General features: G+C 39.8%; 1 protein-coding gene across 2 annotated transcripts in view; it reads left to right on the top strand.

Annotated features, from left to right (window-relative positions):
* PIK3CA (phosphatidylinositol-4,5-bisphosphate 3-kinase catalytic subunit alpha) overlaps positions 1-15,821 on the top strand; it is a 41,584-nt gene that overhangs the window by 4,282 nt on the left and 21,481 nt on the right. Inside the window, exons 1-4 of one of the 2 annotated variants that reach the window (XM_050307976.1) lie at positions 5,392-5,543; positions 12,141-12,554; positions 14,077-14,286; positions 14,959-15,209. In XM_050307976.1, the coding sequence (XP_050163933.1) occupies positions 12,203-12,554; positions 14,077-14,286; positions 14,959-15,209 (813 nt within the window). In that variant the 5' untranslated portion in view covers positions 5,392-5,543; positions 12,141-12,202. Of the gene's footprint in view, positions 1-5,391; positions 5,544-12,140; positions 12,555-14,076; positions 14,287-14,958; positions 15,210-15,821 lie in introns of those variants that run through there. The other variant, XM_050307977.1, reaches the window with a different exon arrangement.

Below are 15,821 nucleotides of genomic sequence, written 5' to 3'. Positions count from 1 at the left end.
CTTAAATTACCTTACATTCATGGATTTTTATGTAGAAAAACTTTGGCACTTTTGCCTGCAGCTTCTGATTAGGGAAACACTTGCAAATGTAGCTTTTGAGGGTTGTGAGCCACAGAGCATATTTGTCAAACACAGGAGACTTACTGAATTGACTAAGACTGACTATGAATTCCCTGAAATTTCAAGACAGCTGAGTCATATTATTGACTGTATATTATGACCCTCTTCTAAGGCAAAGAAATGTAGAGATACATCCCTTGGGTTATTTTCTCTCAAACAGAAAAGAAAGAAAACTGGAAGATTGTCTCCTAAATTATACAACATGTCAAAAAACTTATCTGTCATTAAGACTTAACTGGATTTGGTTTTTTCCATACTCATTAGTCAGTCTTCTGCCAATACTTAAGTAGCAGCTAATGGTGATGAATGACTCTTGCCTAATATGTACCAAGACTGTTCCTGGTTTTTAACTCTTGCTCATAACTTGTGTCATGCTCCTTCCAGAAACATGGATTTTCTGCTGAGATTACATTTGTTGTCCTAGAAAAGTGCAGAGGACACTAAGTTGAGGAATAAAAAAAAATACTCCTTTTTGGAACCTTATTCCTTCTTTTAGCTATTAGCAGTCAACAAAGAAACAAATTCTTGAATGTCTTCGAAATGCAAGAAACCTTGAAAATTACTGAAAAGAAAATGATCAAGACTCGGCATTTCATCTGAGGCTAATCAGCAACAAGTAGAAATACCTACCTGTTCTGTGATCTGAATCTAACAGAACAAAATTTCCTGTACCTTGGGACTTTGACATCTGACTTGCTGGAAAAGTGAGGAGACCGATGTCTGCAAAGATGTTGGTAAACTAAACACCGAGTGCTTGAAAATACAAGCACAAAAAAGGGAGAATGAGCAGAAGGTAAAGACTTGATTACCAAGCAAGCACAGTGGAGATGATTTGTTTCTTTCTCAAACTCAATAAATATGTTTTCTGGGATGGGATCCCAACTTCGCTGCTTGTGCCATTAAGTTACTTTTCATTAAAGCTGGAAAACTAACTTGGCTCTTGACTACAGGCATAGTTTGAAAGAAGTTAATAGTGCTGACATAAGAAGAAGTTTCTATATAGAGCTAGCTTCCTTTGGGAAAAGGGAAGTCAAAACTATCATTCCAAATACCCTAAAATATGCTTGTGGTGTCATTAAACTGCTTAGATTATAAAACATAACCACTTATTCTTCATTTTTGTATTTACATTCCCAGCTCTCAACAGAATAATCAGGAAATCCTGCAACTGGATTATAAAAGTGGAAGTGATACTAATAAAACTGAAAATTGCTCTTCTGCCTTTGTGCATGTTGAACAACCAGTTCCACCTACCAGTTTATCAAGGCAGTCTCCACTGGTGGGAGGAAAGCAATTAATATATTGTATTTTATCTTCTTTCAGTTTCATGCTGTCACCTCTGAAATCTTCAATTTTGCACAAAGTGCTGTAAAAGGGTACTTGTCCCAAGAAAGTCAATAGTGTGTAGGTAAAAGAGCTAATTTTTAAGGGACAACCAGACATCTCAGTCTTGATTGTGGTGTGTAATTGAGGATGCGCCTGTGAGTGCTGCTCTTAGTCTAGAGAAGTTTGTTTCAAAGATTGGTTTATAAGAAATTACATCTGTACTTTGGTGTAAAATAGTAATATGTGAGATTATAATGATGTCATTGTAGATGATAAACTTAACCAGTTATGCGAATTTTTGGATAAGTGTTTGCTAGCTAAAAGAAGGGGCTTAAATCGACTTGAACGTTTTATTTGAGAAAGTGAAGTTTAACGCTTTTTCTCATGTTTCTCTTCTTACCAAGGTTGTGGTTAGTAAAATTCTGATAACTTGCCTTCCTCTTCAGCTTGCTCTGAAATGGAGGATAAAGCACTGATGTTGTTATCACTGCTCAGCAGCACTCCCTTGATCTTAGATACCTCCACGCTGGAATGTTTTGACGTGTTGGGGAGCGATGGCATAACTACCACTGAGAGATAAAGATGAAAACTGGAAATGGAAGCCAACGAGCAGTAAAACAAGGGGGGTTGATACACAAAAAGTAGGATATCAAAACCTGTTCCTGGCTACAGAAACTCTTCTTGAATACATTGTCAAATTGTTTTGCAATCTAGCTCTTCAACTCTTCTTTCACTACCTCTTTTCCAAGCTTTTTGTTGTTATATCAGCAGATAGGAGAGTATCACAAACAACTTTAGAATGATAAGTGTAACCATAAGTATAGATTCTAATCTCTTCTTGTCCTGGTATATGAGCAGGTTATTTACTTAAACAACAAAAAAGATTATTTGCAAGATAGTTACCTTTCCCTAATTAGTGTTTTTTTAATGGGTGAAAATTAAATCCAAAACACTTCAGCTTTTGTGATCTTCTCTTCTGCTCCAGGGTTAAACTTCACCAGTCTGAAAACTGCTTTCAGTTTTTTTGAATATACACACCTACAAAAACATTAACAAAATGTTTCCAATGAACTATCCATGTATTTAAAAAAATACTTCCTTGTTTGTGCAGATGTGTAAAGTTCTCTTAGTAGCAGTGACTGGCTACTGCCAGTATCTTTTTGGCTTTTTAAAAATAAAAATGTTTCTGTTTAATGTATCCCTCTTAACAGAGCTCTGACTATAGTAGGAGGTTGCCTTTGCCTTAGTCTCAAAGCGTTTAATGTGGATATGAAAGTGACTTTCCAAACTGGGAAGCTGGGAAATCTTTAAACCATTGCGGAGATGTGGCTGATTAGTCTCTGCCTAAATACCTATGAGCTTACCTCACTTCTTTGGAAAGTTCATGTTAACTACAAACATTATCTATTTATGCGAACATTAGCCATGTGTTTTAGATGTATTAAACACAAATTGCTGGTACCCTGACCTCGTTAGAGAAACAATTTGGGTTACAGCTTGAAGTAGAGGAAAAAGAGATGCACTGCAAGCAGCTTAGTGACCCAGTAGCCCCACACATGAATCATGATTTTGTGTGGTTTGTAAGGAAAGGGTTAATCACATTTGCAGACCATGCCTTAAACACGGAGCTCAGTGGTGAAACTTTGTTGCAGAAACACCCTGGGTGCCTCTGCGGGAGCCTCAAAAAGGAACAGTTTCACTTCTGGCCTTGTGGAGGCAGGACCAATCCTGACGCTTTTCACGGTGCTGCTCCACTGGGGTGTGTTATGGAACCAGGGCAAGAAGTGGGGTCACAAATAGGACGCTTGATTTTGAGGGGTATTTGCCTCGCACGACCCCCAGAGCAGACCCCCCGACAGCCACCCAGTCAAGACCTGAGGATGCGCAGTGGTGAGACCACGATGCTCCTGCCCCTCATGCTCACTCTCACACTAATGAGCTAGCTGGAAACCACTCCCACTAACGAGGGACGGTGTAAGGACCAGTGGGATGCCACTGGATCCTCAGCAGTGACTTTGTTCTGCTTCTACTTTCTTGTCTTCTCCCTCTCTCTCTTTCTCCCGTACACTTAATATAACAAAGTCAGTATTGTTGAACCCGCATTTGGTCTCATTTTAATTTGGGCAGAGGACTTTGACATTGAATCACATCAGATGCTTCCAACAGACATGTGCAGGAATGATAAACATTTGGACAAAGACACTGAAGAACCGTTTGTCACAGCTCACCAGAGCTGGTTTTGTACTTCAGGACCTAGTGACATTCACAGTCACAGTGACTCGTGTTTGTTTGCACTTGTTGAACACAAATGTATTAATGTCTCGAGCATCGTGATGGTGGCATCGAACCTGAAAAAAGGGCTGTTCTTCTGGGGTCAACAGCGAGAACAGGAATTAACTCCCTAAGTTTTTGATGAAATTTTGGTTTGTTTTTAACATACATGATGTAGTCAGATACTCTTACAAAATCAGGAATTCAGTCTTCAGTGTGGTGTCAGGTAGAAGGCCCAGTTTTCCTTGGTGCTTAGATGCAATACACCCGTGGGATGTCTGACCTTTAGGGAGATGAAGCCTGACAGGAGCAGTCACTGGTGCCAAGTGCTTTGCAGCTGAAGAGTCTCCCCACTTGGTGTGGGGGGTAGGCAGGACCGTCTCCGTCTGTTGCTGGAGTAAATAAAGGTCTGTTGATAATATTCTATGGAAAACTGTTGCTGCTTGCATTTCAGCAGGGTTATCATCTACTGCTAAATAAATATTTAGTTAATCACCATTGACTCTGTATCACAAACAAGTTTGCTAGGGAGTGAGATTTCAGTGTTTCTGACTGGCTCTTGAAAAGCCGTGGGGTTTTCCAGTTGTGGTTACAGCTCGTGTAGCTTCTGTAGGGCAGGGTTTGCAAGGAACTGGATTTGTTTGCCTGCTATCTTATTCCACGTGTCTTTGTATCGGATAATTTCCTACGAACTATCTGAATTTCAGCTGTTCATAGCACTGGTGTATTTAGCTGCAGAATTGAATTTTTTTTTTTCATTACAGTGGCTGTGTCTTTGTGTTAACCCTGCTACAAACTTCCTTCTCTCAACAAATGGTTTTGAAAAGGGAGCTAAGAAATAGCTCAGTGGAGAAAGTATTGTGTCTGTTTTTCAGTTTAGGAGCTCAAACAAAGAGGAAAATAAAACAGCCTACTTCCACAGCTTTTGCCGAGGCAATTGTTCCTTACAAATGTCCTAACAAAAGTGAAGTTGCATCCCATCCTCTGTTTGCCAGTAAATAAAAGATAATTGTTTCTGCTAACTGAATTCAGTAAGTCCGTGCAGAAGTTTTTTGTTTTTACACATTAGTTGCTTTCAGGGTCTGGAGTAACTTAGTACAGCAGAAAACCATTATCTCAACTTAAAGTTGCTGCCAGATTTTATCCTAAGAAATGTTACATGGGAAGTACACGAGATACTGTAAGTCAGTCTGAGCCTGATGTCTTTCTCAGATGCCTCTTAGTAAAGAAAGGGCTCACAGGGTGAATATTTTGTGTAAAGATGAATGTAAATTGGTAAACAGGAGTGGGCCTAACCTCAGTCACATTTTCTGAGGAACACACAGTGCTCTTTGTGCTTTCCATCCAGAGGAGCTGGTCAGGTGAACACTGTAGATTGAACCCTCTTGTTGCTGTTGCTTGTGTTAGGGAGGCAAGTGGGGTCTGTGTGAGGTCTGTAGTACCTCCGGGGTTTTACTGCAGTGCTTTCCCTGCCCTTCTGGGTATGGACAGTGGGAGAGGAAATCTTTCCTCTTCCTCAGCGCAACTGGAGGTTTATCTCGCTGCAGCAGAGGGAGTTACTTCTGAGAGCCAAGGTGACATGCCCGGGGGAGGACAGCGCTGGGGAAGGCCCCATCCCAGGTCTGCTGCACAGCTGCTCCCGTCGCGTGGAGAGCCGGGCTCGGCCGCGGCGCGGAACACCTGGATTGACTCTGCTCCCATTCCTTGTCCCTGTGCCAGCACTTCCTGTTTTTAAAGATCCTGTTTACTGTCTGCGGTCCAAATATCCCAGGAAGGTGGGAGGATGGGAAGAAACATGTAAAGAAAACTAAACAACGTTATTTAAGGTGGACTTTTTGTATTTTTAGTTATGTGTTCGGCATTTGTTGCTTCTCAAATCTGTCTTAATGAATTACATTCTAGAGTGATCTTTTGTTTACATCGTTTTGCACTGATTTCCAAAAGCAGAACTGCATGCAAAAGCTGACATTGAAATCTTTACTATTTGTAGCAAGGAGCAGAGTATGGTTCATGGTGTGCTTTTGCTTCATGTTCCTTCTGTTCCTGTTCACCTAAAACAATGTTTGTCAGCCGTATGAAATGGAGTATTAAAGAAAATATGTAATCAAAGGAAAACCTTATTTCTGTGGGTACAAAGTAGCACGTTGCTCTGATTTTGTTGCCAAACTTTAAGGCTTTTTTTTAAAGAGCTTGAAAGAGTTTCGAGTGGTGCTCAGTGAGCTCCAGAGCTCACACCTCGCTGTGGAGGAACAGCTCCAACCAGGCCAGAGCCAGGTGGGAGAGAAATTCTCATCCTGCAACACAGCAAGCCAAGCTGATTGCTGAAGTAATGAGTAAGCAGATATGTGAAGCATAAAGAGAAGATGCATTGCTTTTCTAATTCTTTGTTGTGCTTTATGACTGTTAGTCCTCTATAAATAACAAAGTCCTGCCCTTTGAGGTGGATCTTGAAATGGAATTACTGAATGATTTCAGACTAAAAAGGAAGATTTAATTCCGGGCTTTCCTTTGTTTAATTCTGCCTTTAACTGGAAGAAGATGTTCTAGGACAGACATTCTGCCTTTGGTATGTCATGGGATCCCTGGGGGAAAAGCACAGTCGTAGTGGGAATTGCAGAGGTCACCAGCAACTCGCGAATGTTTCTTTCTCGTGATCCTGTTTTCATGGCTCCCAGACACTGAGTGAAGCTGTAAACACTATGCCTGCATGGGTGGGGGAGGGTGAGCAAGGGGATTTGAAAATAAGAGTTCACAAAGCTCTTTTGATTTTCTTGGAGGGGAAAACAAACTATTCCAGCAATAGTAAATCCTTTTAAACTCTTCATCTCGGTTTTGTCGCAGCTGTTTGAACCTTTGTTTTATTCAGCAACATAAAACACATATTACATCTTGGGCAACACTTCATAGTGAGTTCTTTTTTTTTTAAGGATGACCTCACCATTAATTTTGTTCGTGGTGTCTGAAAGTCCCTACAGGAATATTGTATTCTGAAAATAACAAAAAAACCTGGACACAAGATATCTTTAAAGAAAACAGCTCTGCAACATAGTTGCACCATGTTCTTGTATCTAACTCAACTGAAGTTGCTTTTCACTGATTTCCAGGGAGGTTTTACATTCACAGGAAAGAATGACCTTATATTTCTGCAGTACTGTAATTCTACAGATGCTACCAATAACTTTGGCTCCTTCTAGAGCAGGGCAGATGTACTCAGCCCTGTTTTTGAAGGGGGGAAGAAGTAGGTAGCTACAAATAAAATTGGTGGTGTTTGGAGCTGTTTGCCTGTTTCAGAGGGAAACTAATAGCTAAAATGTTTTTGACAGTGTTAAACCCTTCTGTTTACTTCCCTCGAGCTGCTGTTTGTGATCAGATAAGCAATTCCGTGTATCTGCGTCTTTTCTGGGAAATAGGGATGAAAGTAAAACGTAAGAAATGAGACACGACTGCAATGCCACATCTTCTGTTTTCTGTTCTAAACAAAGCAGTATTTCTACCATTTAAATCTGTGTGTAATAATGTTTTCATGGAGGACAGTTTCAGACATCTTTGTACCAGTCCTCCTGGATTTTGGAAAAGTGCCAGCTTGGCAAGCAGGAAGAACAAAAGGACAGTACTGAAAATATCTAGTCTGGGGCAGTCTTACTGTCACCACACAGCAGGTTTGGACAGCAGCTAAATTAGACAGACAACTCTGCCCAGTTTTCTTCATGTTTTGGAGTTCCTGATGTGTCTCAAGATGAGGATAAAGCGTTCTGGCACTTACGGAAGGTTGAAATGTCTCTTGCATTCTGAAAAGTGTTATTCTTCTTCCAGGAACTCTTATCTACACAAACCCACAGCTTTTGTTTTGGAGATTCTATAAAAGCTTATTTGGGGGTCATACCTGTAAGTTCCTGATTCTGTCTATTCGATAGAGAATCAAGGTTGTTCAATGAATAGAAGCCTTTTTCTTAAGGCAAAGCTGGGATTCTAGAGGAAACTTCTGCCTGGAAAAGAAATCAAATTAGACACAAATCCTTATGAGCAGCTCTCTGATACCAGAGATACCACAAATTATTATAAAACATTGCTACATCCTGTCTACAGAAACAGTGTAATGGGATTTGTCTTGTGACTGGAAAAACTAATGGGCCTCAATTAAAGTGTAGCAGTTTACTGAATGACTCATTCAGTTTCAAATATGGACTGATAAAATTGCACTGAGTGTTTAGTCTGGCCTTTTGAATGGGTTTTGAAACACTAGCTGATGTTTACAGCAATGCAGAATTACTCAGGTCTCAGTCACTGGAATGTGTGCACCTCTTTGCATAAGCATCCCATACTTTATACATTCAATACAATGTTACAGCACAGTGTATTTCTTGCTTCGTTCTATGCTTGCTAGGTTTCTTGCTAGTTGGTTCATCAGAGGTGGAAAAATTTCCTCCTAGAACCTGAAGAGTAACTGTAGGTGCTTGTGCTGATGAGACAGAGCCTTAGCTATATGTCTCCTAAAGGGAACTATAATTTTTTTTTCCACAGACTGGCCCATTGACATGCACAGTGTCTCTTTACCTGTGAGGTGATGAAACTGTCATAGTTTACCAAAACTAAATTTTCTAAACTTGGAATCTCTTATTCTTAATAAGAGATTATATCACTTATATCAGATGATAGCTAATTTCTATCCCATAAGAAAATAGATTATATAAATCAGCATTAATATGGTAAGCGTATCTGGGAGCAAGTAGGAATCTGTGTTGTTAATCATGTATGTTAACTCTTTTTGAACGGAATCTCAAAACTTGATCACTTCCAGGCTGGATGCTCAGCAAGGGCAGTGGGCTGCTCTCCATCCATTCTCCTCCCGGCCTGTGTTTGTGCTTGGAAATGCCCTGACCCGGGTGCAGCAACTTGCACGTGGCTTTGTTGCAGTTCCCAGGATTTGCACAGTCTCACCTCCCCAGCCTGTCCAGGCCCATCTCCCTGAGGATGCCACTTGTCCCTGGGCTCCCCTTGGACACTGAGCCGTTGTCCCCAACTCTGAGTGTGACCATCCAGCCAATTCCTTATCCACTGAGCAGTCCATCCGTCGTATCCATGAGTCCAGTTTAGAGACAAGGATGCTGGACAGTGCCAAGTGTTTTGCACAAGCCCAGGTGTTCCAAAGCTTTTGGCAGGGGAAAAACGTTTAAAGTGCTTTTGGAAGGTCAGGGACTGCAGGTGTGGTGTAGCGTTCATTTGAAGTGTTTTCATGTGCCCTTCGCTTGACTTAAATAACATCTCTCTAGAATTCCCTTAAAATTATAGTCCTTTCACTGTCGAAGAACATAATTGATTCTATTTATTCCAGGCAGCCTTCCAGATCTGAAAGTGTACACAGAAACACAAGCTGCCAGCTATACTTCAGAACTGTTTCTGTTTACATTTTTGCTTTCCAAATCCAAACCCTGGAGGCGTGATTACATGTGCGAGTGAGATGAATGTGCACACAGAATGGCTGTGTGCACCCTTCCAGCACATGTCTGTATCCCAGCTTAAAACAAAAGCTGCTGTCTCTGTGCAATTGCTCTGTAAAAGTGTGGGTTTTGGGGATGCCAGTTTTTGGACCGTGGGCAAGTTTTTGAAGAAATGGTATAGAGTTGTCATTTAACGTTTGAATTATTAAAGAAGCCAGGGCTGACATTTATTTTGAAGAGATACTCGGCTCTAAGGGTTTAATATGTGTATGTGTGTGTCTCCCACTGCTGCCTCTGTTTCTTCATTGGCAATTGTTGGTGGGGAGGAAGGAAAAATTACAGTGGAACGAGCCACCATTCTTGCAGTGAAAATAGGCTTTTACAGTTCAGAGGAGTCTCAGCAGGATTGTGGAACTGAACTTAAAGACTTCTGGTATAAACTCAGTCAAGTGTTGTAAATATTTAATTTGACTGTGGTCCCTCTATACTACCATTGTATGTGTGTGGACAGGAAAAGTTCATATGACTGCATATTTCTGTTTGTTTGGGGTTTTTGTGCTGGTTTATGCCATAACAGTGATGTGTTTCTGCCTGTGCTTGTAATTAAGAAATGTAGTTTGATGGCACTTGATGCAGTGAAATGGAAAGGGAGTCTTGTTAGTGCTTCGACTGATCAAACAGATGCCATTTAACCTGTGTACTTCTTCTTATCTGTAAGCTTAGGATAGTTATTGGTAATTTGGAATCCTCCAAGTTACTCTAAATGGTGTTATTTGGGTTCACTGGTAATGTTTTGTAATTGGTAAGCTTCCCAAGCTTGCCTCTTTAAATACACTGTGTGTGCTTAGAACTTCCCATTTCAGCATCCGCTCACTGAGGCTATTCCAATGGTGAGGGAAATAAAACAGCTTCTTTAAGCTCTCTTTGAAAAAGAAGTCATTTGCCAAGCCTTTCTAAATATGCATGAGGTGTTAGTGGAAAAGCATTTTTCTAAATCTGCAGTGGCACTTCAGTACTGGTGTGGATATTTTTAAAAGCCCAAACTACAACTACAAAGGAGGGATTAAAAAAGACAACCCTATTGCTACTCAGAGTTGCTTAGGAAGCAGTGGATTTGGGAAAACATCATTTTCATTCTAATGCGTCTTTGTAAGAACTGAAGTGTGGCAAGAGCAGGTACTGGATGTACTTGGAAAGAAAACTTTTCAGAAAATAAATACCAAGACATAGAAGTGCAGAAGTGAGGATCATTATTTTATTTTTTAACTTATGTAAAAAAAATTATATATAATTTTTATATATTTATAATTTTATTTGTATATACACAATATATGTTTATATAAATATACATTTTAAAAATTTGCTGAGCAAGGGGCAAGCATTGCTTTTCCACAGTGAGAGCTTTCAGAAAGCTGGTCAAACAGAAGTGATGTGAAGCTGTTGGTTTGGGGCTTTCCCTTCCTTTCTGTTATTAAGAAAATTAAGATAGAGGGGAAATCTGAAGAGGATTTGTGACTGTAGTGATGGGACAAGGAGCAGTACAAACTGAAAGAGGGGAAATTTAGTCTAGATAGATATTAGAAAGACATTCTTTACTGTGAGGGTGGTGAGGCAGTGGCACAGGTTGCCCAGAGAAGCTGGGGATGCCCCATCCCTGGAAGTGTTCAGGGCCAAGTTGGACAAAGCCTTGAGCAACCTGGTGTAGTGGGAGGTGTCCCTGCACATGGCAGGGGGTTGGAACGAGATGATCTTTAAGGTCCCTTCCAACCCTTAACATTTAATGATTCTGTGATGGATCTCTGTAAAATTAAGAGCAAGGAATGCAAAGATAAGGAACTTGGTTTCGTTACCAAAATTCTGGGATACTGGGTGAAAGCAGCAGGCTTCAGAACAAAGAGGAGCAAATATTTTGCAGCATGGAGTGTTCTTCACTCTTGTCCCAGGATGCCAACAGTTTGTGCGTGAAAACATCCTGAAGAAACTCTGCAGTTCTTGATGGATTTCTTTTGCAAATACACAAATGTTACCTCAGGTTAAGGACATTAAAAATAGGTAGTGATTGCGAGTGTTTATTGGTGAAGTATCACTGTGTGCCTGCCTGGTGGTTCTGCTCTTTTTTTTGGCGTCTGCCCTTGGCCCCTGGGCTGTGAGACATCTCTGCTCTGCCCAGATACCGTTTTTCGTGTAGCTGCTCTAGGGGGCATGAGCAGCACAGCTGGAAGGTCAGCCACGTGTTCCCCTCCTTTCCTTTGGCTTGGCAAAGGCATTCGTGCAGCTGCCAAAGGGAACGAGAACAGGGAATCGATGCTAAATGAAGTGAGCCCAACTAAAAAGTGTTAATGGAGCTCAGTTCTTCTGTCTCATTCATGGTTTTGTTGCAATAAGTAGCTTATACTGATCTAAAAAAGCTACAGCCAATCTTGTGTGTACATGGGTTCTTAAATTCAAGCTTAGAGGTTTTAGTAAATATTTATAACTATTATGTTGGTGTTGTTTGAATACTTTGGAGGTTTGAGATGAGAAAAAAGTTTAAAAAAGAAGTATGGAAGCATCGGTTTTGGCTAAACTTAACAAAGCCGATGGTTTGTATCATCCAAATGATAATACGTTTCTCTTTACAAATTAAAATGTGAAGAACTGGGTTTGAGGTTTGTTTAAAAATTTCTGTAATAATTTGAATATTGGATATTTTCATCTTTCAGGTAAAAAAACCCCCACACACTCTATTTTTAAGACTGTATATATATATTGGCATTTTTCCCAAACTAATATGATTCTGCTATTAACTGTTCTGTTTGAATAGATATTTAGATAAAATACAAGTTCCTTAGGCATCAATTTTATCAACCCTTTTTTTTGTGAACGTGAAATATAGCCATGAATATTCATCTGTAATTATAAGCGGTGTTCGAAGAATTTTATCTGCGATTCCTGGCGATGTCTGTATTTTAAATTTTAATACTCAGATTTCTGATTTTCCCTCAGGCTTGCACGTACGAATCACTGCTTGAAGAGCTGGGAGTACAAAGTTATCTCAAGACTTAAAAATGCCTCCGCGGCCGTCATCTGGTGAACTATGGGGCATCCACTTGATGCCCCCGAGGATCCTTGTGGAATGCCTCCTCCCAAATGGAATGATAGTGACACTAGAATGCCTCCGTGAGGCCACCTTACTGACTATTAAACATGAACTCTTTAAAGAAGCAAGGAAATACCCTCTCTATCAGCTCCTTCAGGACGAATCTTCTTACATTTTTGTAAGTGTTACGCAAGAAGCGGAAAGAGAAGAATTTTTTGATGAAACGCGGAGACTTTGTGACCTGCGACTGTTTCAGCCTTTTTTAAAAGTTATTGAACCAGTAGGTAACAGAGAAGAAAAGATTCTTAATAGAGAAATAGGTGAGATTATATTTTATTTAAACATAGCTAACCTGTTTAACTGACTTCTCCTCCTCAAAAGATAAAGGACTGAGATGGGTTGTGTTTGTCACTTTTGCATTTTGTAACTGTCAGTTGTTGCATCAAATGTGCAAGGATGCTGATCATAGTAAAGCCAATATTTGTAAACTGTAAGTTAAACTCCTTTTGCTGTTCTGATTCATTCACATCTAAAGCCTTGGCTTTGTAAAACATATTTGTCCTTGCTTGTGGGTTAGAGGATGTCTTTTTTGCTTGTCTCTTATTAGCAGGATTTTGCATTATTCCAGAGCAAAGCCTGTTCTATGTTTTGGGAAGTCAGTCATAATTTGTCTTGAAGTTTACAGAATTGTCAATTCTGGATGTAACTACAAATCTTAAACCACATCTGCAATAACACATTTGCTCTGGATTGCTTAGAAAGTGAAATTTCAGAAATTAGTTGGGTTTGCCTTCCCTTTTCCCCTTCGGACAAAAGAGCATGGAAAGAGGAGGGAAACACCTGAGGTGTTTGGAGAGGCAGAGGGGAGACAAATTGTGATGTTTTGAATAATCTCTGGAGTAGCTTATTGTTTTCCACAATCCACTGAGGAAGCACTGGCAGACTGGCTTATATTCCAGCATCTTGGTTATTCAGGCAGTGCAAACATCCCCACTCCCGTTTCATTGCTAACAAGTGTGTACTGCAGTGGTAGAGACTTGTCAACTGGAAATACTTGTTCTGGGGTGCTCCTAATTGTTAAATTATTTAATGGTTGTGAATGCATCATAAGTAAACTGCTTCTGTTTTTTAAAGCTCAACCTGCTCAGGACCAGGGGAGAGGGGTGGTCAGGGAACCCTGCTATGCCACAATTGAAAGTTTCCATTTGAACATTCATGCATAAATAATGATATATCCAAGTAATCTCATTAAAGCAAATGGAATTACATCTGAGACTGAGGACCCGAGAGAAGTGGACTGTTATTGCATGAATCTTTGCCAAAGAGCTCAAGTTCAGTATCTCTTGGAGTGCTTGTTGTGTGTCTTAAATAATGTAGGTCATTAAACAAAAATATTAATAGCTGTCGTTCAGTTGTAAGCACAGTTGATTATGGTCCTAATAGCTACCAACAATCCTGCCAGGGTTTTACAAAAAATCAGGTGTCTCAGCTCCTCTGGTCCCCTTAGGAAACTTTGTGCTGACTTCAAAGGAAGTTCAGTACTGGTCTTTTTCCTCCAGGAGGAATGTCAGCTGTGAGAACAGTGATTTAAGGCTTCCAGGATCTTTAGGGAATGGGCACCTGTTTTCCAACCTTTTCTGTGTCTGCTGAGTGCAGTTAACTTTAGAATTGTGTGGTTTTTGAATGATGTAAAGCAATTAAGTATACAAGGAGAAACCAGTTTAACAAACATAGTTTATGCTGTGTTTTACTTAAAACTTGCTTTTTTTGTGACTGATAGAAGGAATCTTTAGGTGTAATTGTCAGTTACAATTATTTCCTCGTGCTGCTTCCACGCTGCAGGTTTTGCTATTGGCATGCCTGTCTGTGAATTCGACATGGTCAAGGATCCAGAAGTACAAGACTTCAGGAGAAACATTCTCAATGTTTGTAAAGAAGCAGTGGATCTTCGAGATGCCAATGCACCGCACAGCAGAGCACTGTACGTCTACCCTCCAAACGTAGAGTCTTCAGCTGAACTACCCAAACACATATACAATAAACTAGACAAAGGTAAGATCAATATTCAGAGTAGAAACAAATGTATTTTCAGTGTTTGAGATCAAAGAGCACAGCTGGTGACTTAGGTAAATCACTGTTTTACGTACTGTATTTAGTACACTCTAGCAAACCCTTACACCTTAAGTGCTTCAGAATAATTTTCCTGATAGAGTGAGGGTTCAAAACAATAATTAAAATTACACTTTTTGCTATTCTGATAAATAAATCCTGAAATATAACTCGGTAAATACAGGTGACTTTTTAATGGGTTTTGCAGTTTTCTATGGCATTCAGAACTCTGGAATTAAATCACGCTGGATCAGTGAGTTATCTTGCAGTCCTGAAATATGAGTGAGTTACTGCTGTTTTCTTCAAGGCCAAATAGTCAGTAGTATTCAGTTAATAAAAACATTCTTAACCTCAGGGCTAAAAGTTTGAATTTACACTAGAGTCAAAAATAAACTGATCTCACCCAGTTCCTTGCAGAAGTTATAAACGCTCTGTCAGTTTGGACTATGAATCTTGTTTACATCTTTTTTTAATACTGAAAACAGTTCTCTGTGTTGGGGAAGGGGTGGGAGTTGTTTCGTTTGGGGTTTTTTTTGGGGGGGGGGGAAGTTTGTGCTTTTTGTTATTAAACTGCATTAAAAAGATAGACCTAACGTGATTTTACATTTATTCTAGGGCAAATTATAGTGGTGATATGGGTAATAGTGTCACCAAACAATGATAAGCAGAAATACACCTTAAAAATCAACCATGACTGTGTGCCTGAGCAAGTTATTGCTGAAGCAATTAGGAAGAAAACACGAAGCATGTTGCTGTCATCTGAACAACTGAAACTTTGTGTCTTGGAGTACCAGGGCAAATACATTTTAAAAGTGTGTGGCTGCGATGAATACTTGCTAGAAAAATGTCCACTGAGCCAGTACAAGGTAAGGAACATAAAGGATGTGTTTGGAACTGCACTAAAATAGTCTGAATTTGTGGGGAGAAATGGGGTCAATTTTAGGTCTGGCTTTTTCATTAAATTAATCCAAGACAAAGGAAGTAACAGTGTATATGCCCCTTTAAACAAATTGACTGATGCATGTGTGTAGTGTGCATATTTGTTGCTTTATGTGCTTCAGAAGAGCGTGGGGAGAAAATGTAATTTAAACTAGAATTTGTGTCACTAGTGCAATTTTTCTTCTTCTTTCTTAACTGTGACAGTAGTGATAAATCAATGGTAGGTACTTTCAGAAATATCCTAGATTTTTGATGGCAAGAGATGAGTTAGATTTGAATGGTGCTAATGCAACACAAAAGGAAGTTCAGTCAGATTGTAAATTATGAGGCAACTGTTGCTACCGTAAATCTTGTCCTAAAGGGGTGGAAAAAAAGAAAAAACTCTCTTTTCCTGTGACTTATATCTTTATCACTCCTTTAATAAGATAAAAATTGTAAACCTCCAGCACCACAGAAATCATTGCTAAGCCTTGCTTGTGTCTGTCTGTCCTTCGCTGCCTGGGTTTTGTTAGTGCTGGGAGTGTGAGACAAAACATTTG

Source organism: Myiozetetes cayanensis, unplaced genomic scaffold (assembly GCF_022539395.1).
Source record: "Myiozetetes cayanensis isolate MyiCay16 unplaced genomic scaffold, myiCay2020 scf13, whole genome shotgun sequence".
In the NCBI taxonomy this organism is placed as follows: domain Eukaryota; kingdom Metazoa; phylum Chordata; class Aves; order Passeriformes; family Tyrannidae; genus Myiozetetes; species Myiozetetes cayanensis.
Note: the sequence above shows the minus strand (reverse complement) of the source record. Positions and strands in the feature narration are given on the sequence as shown.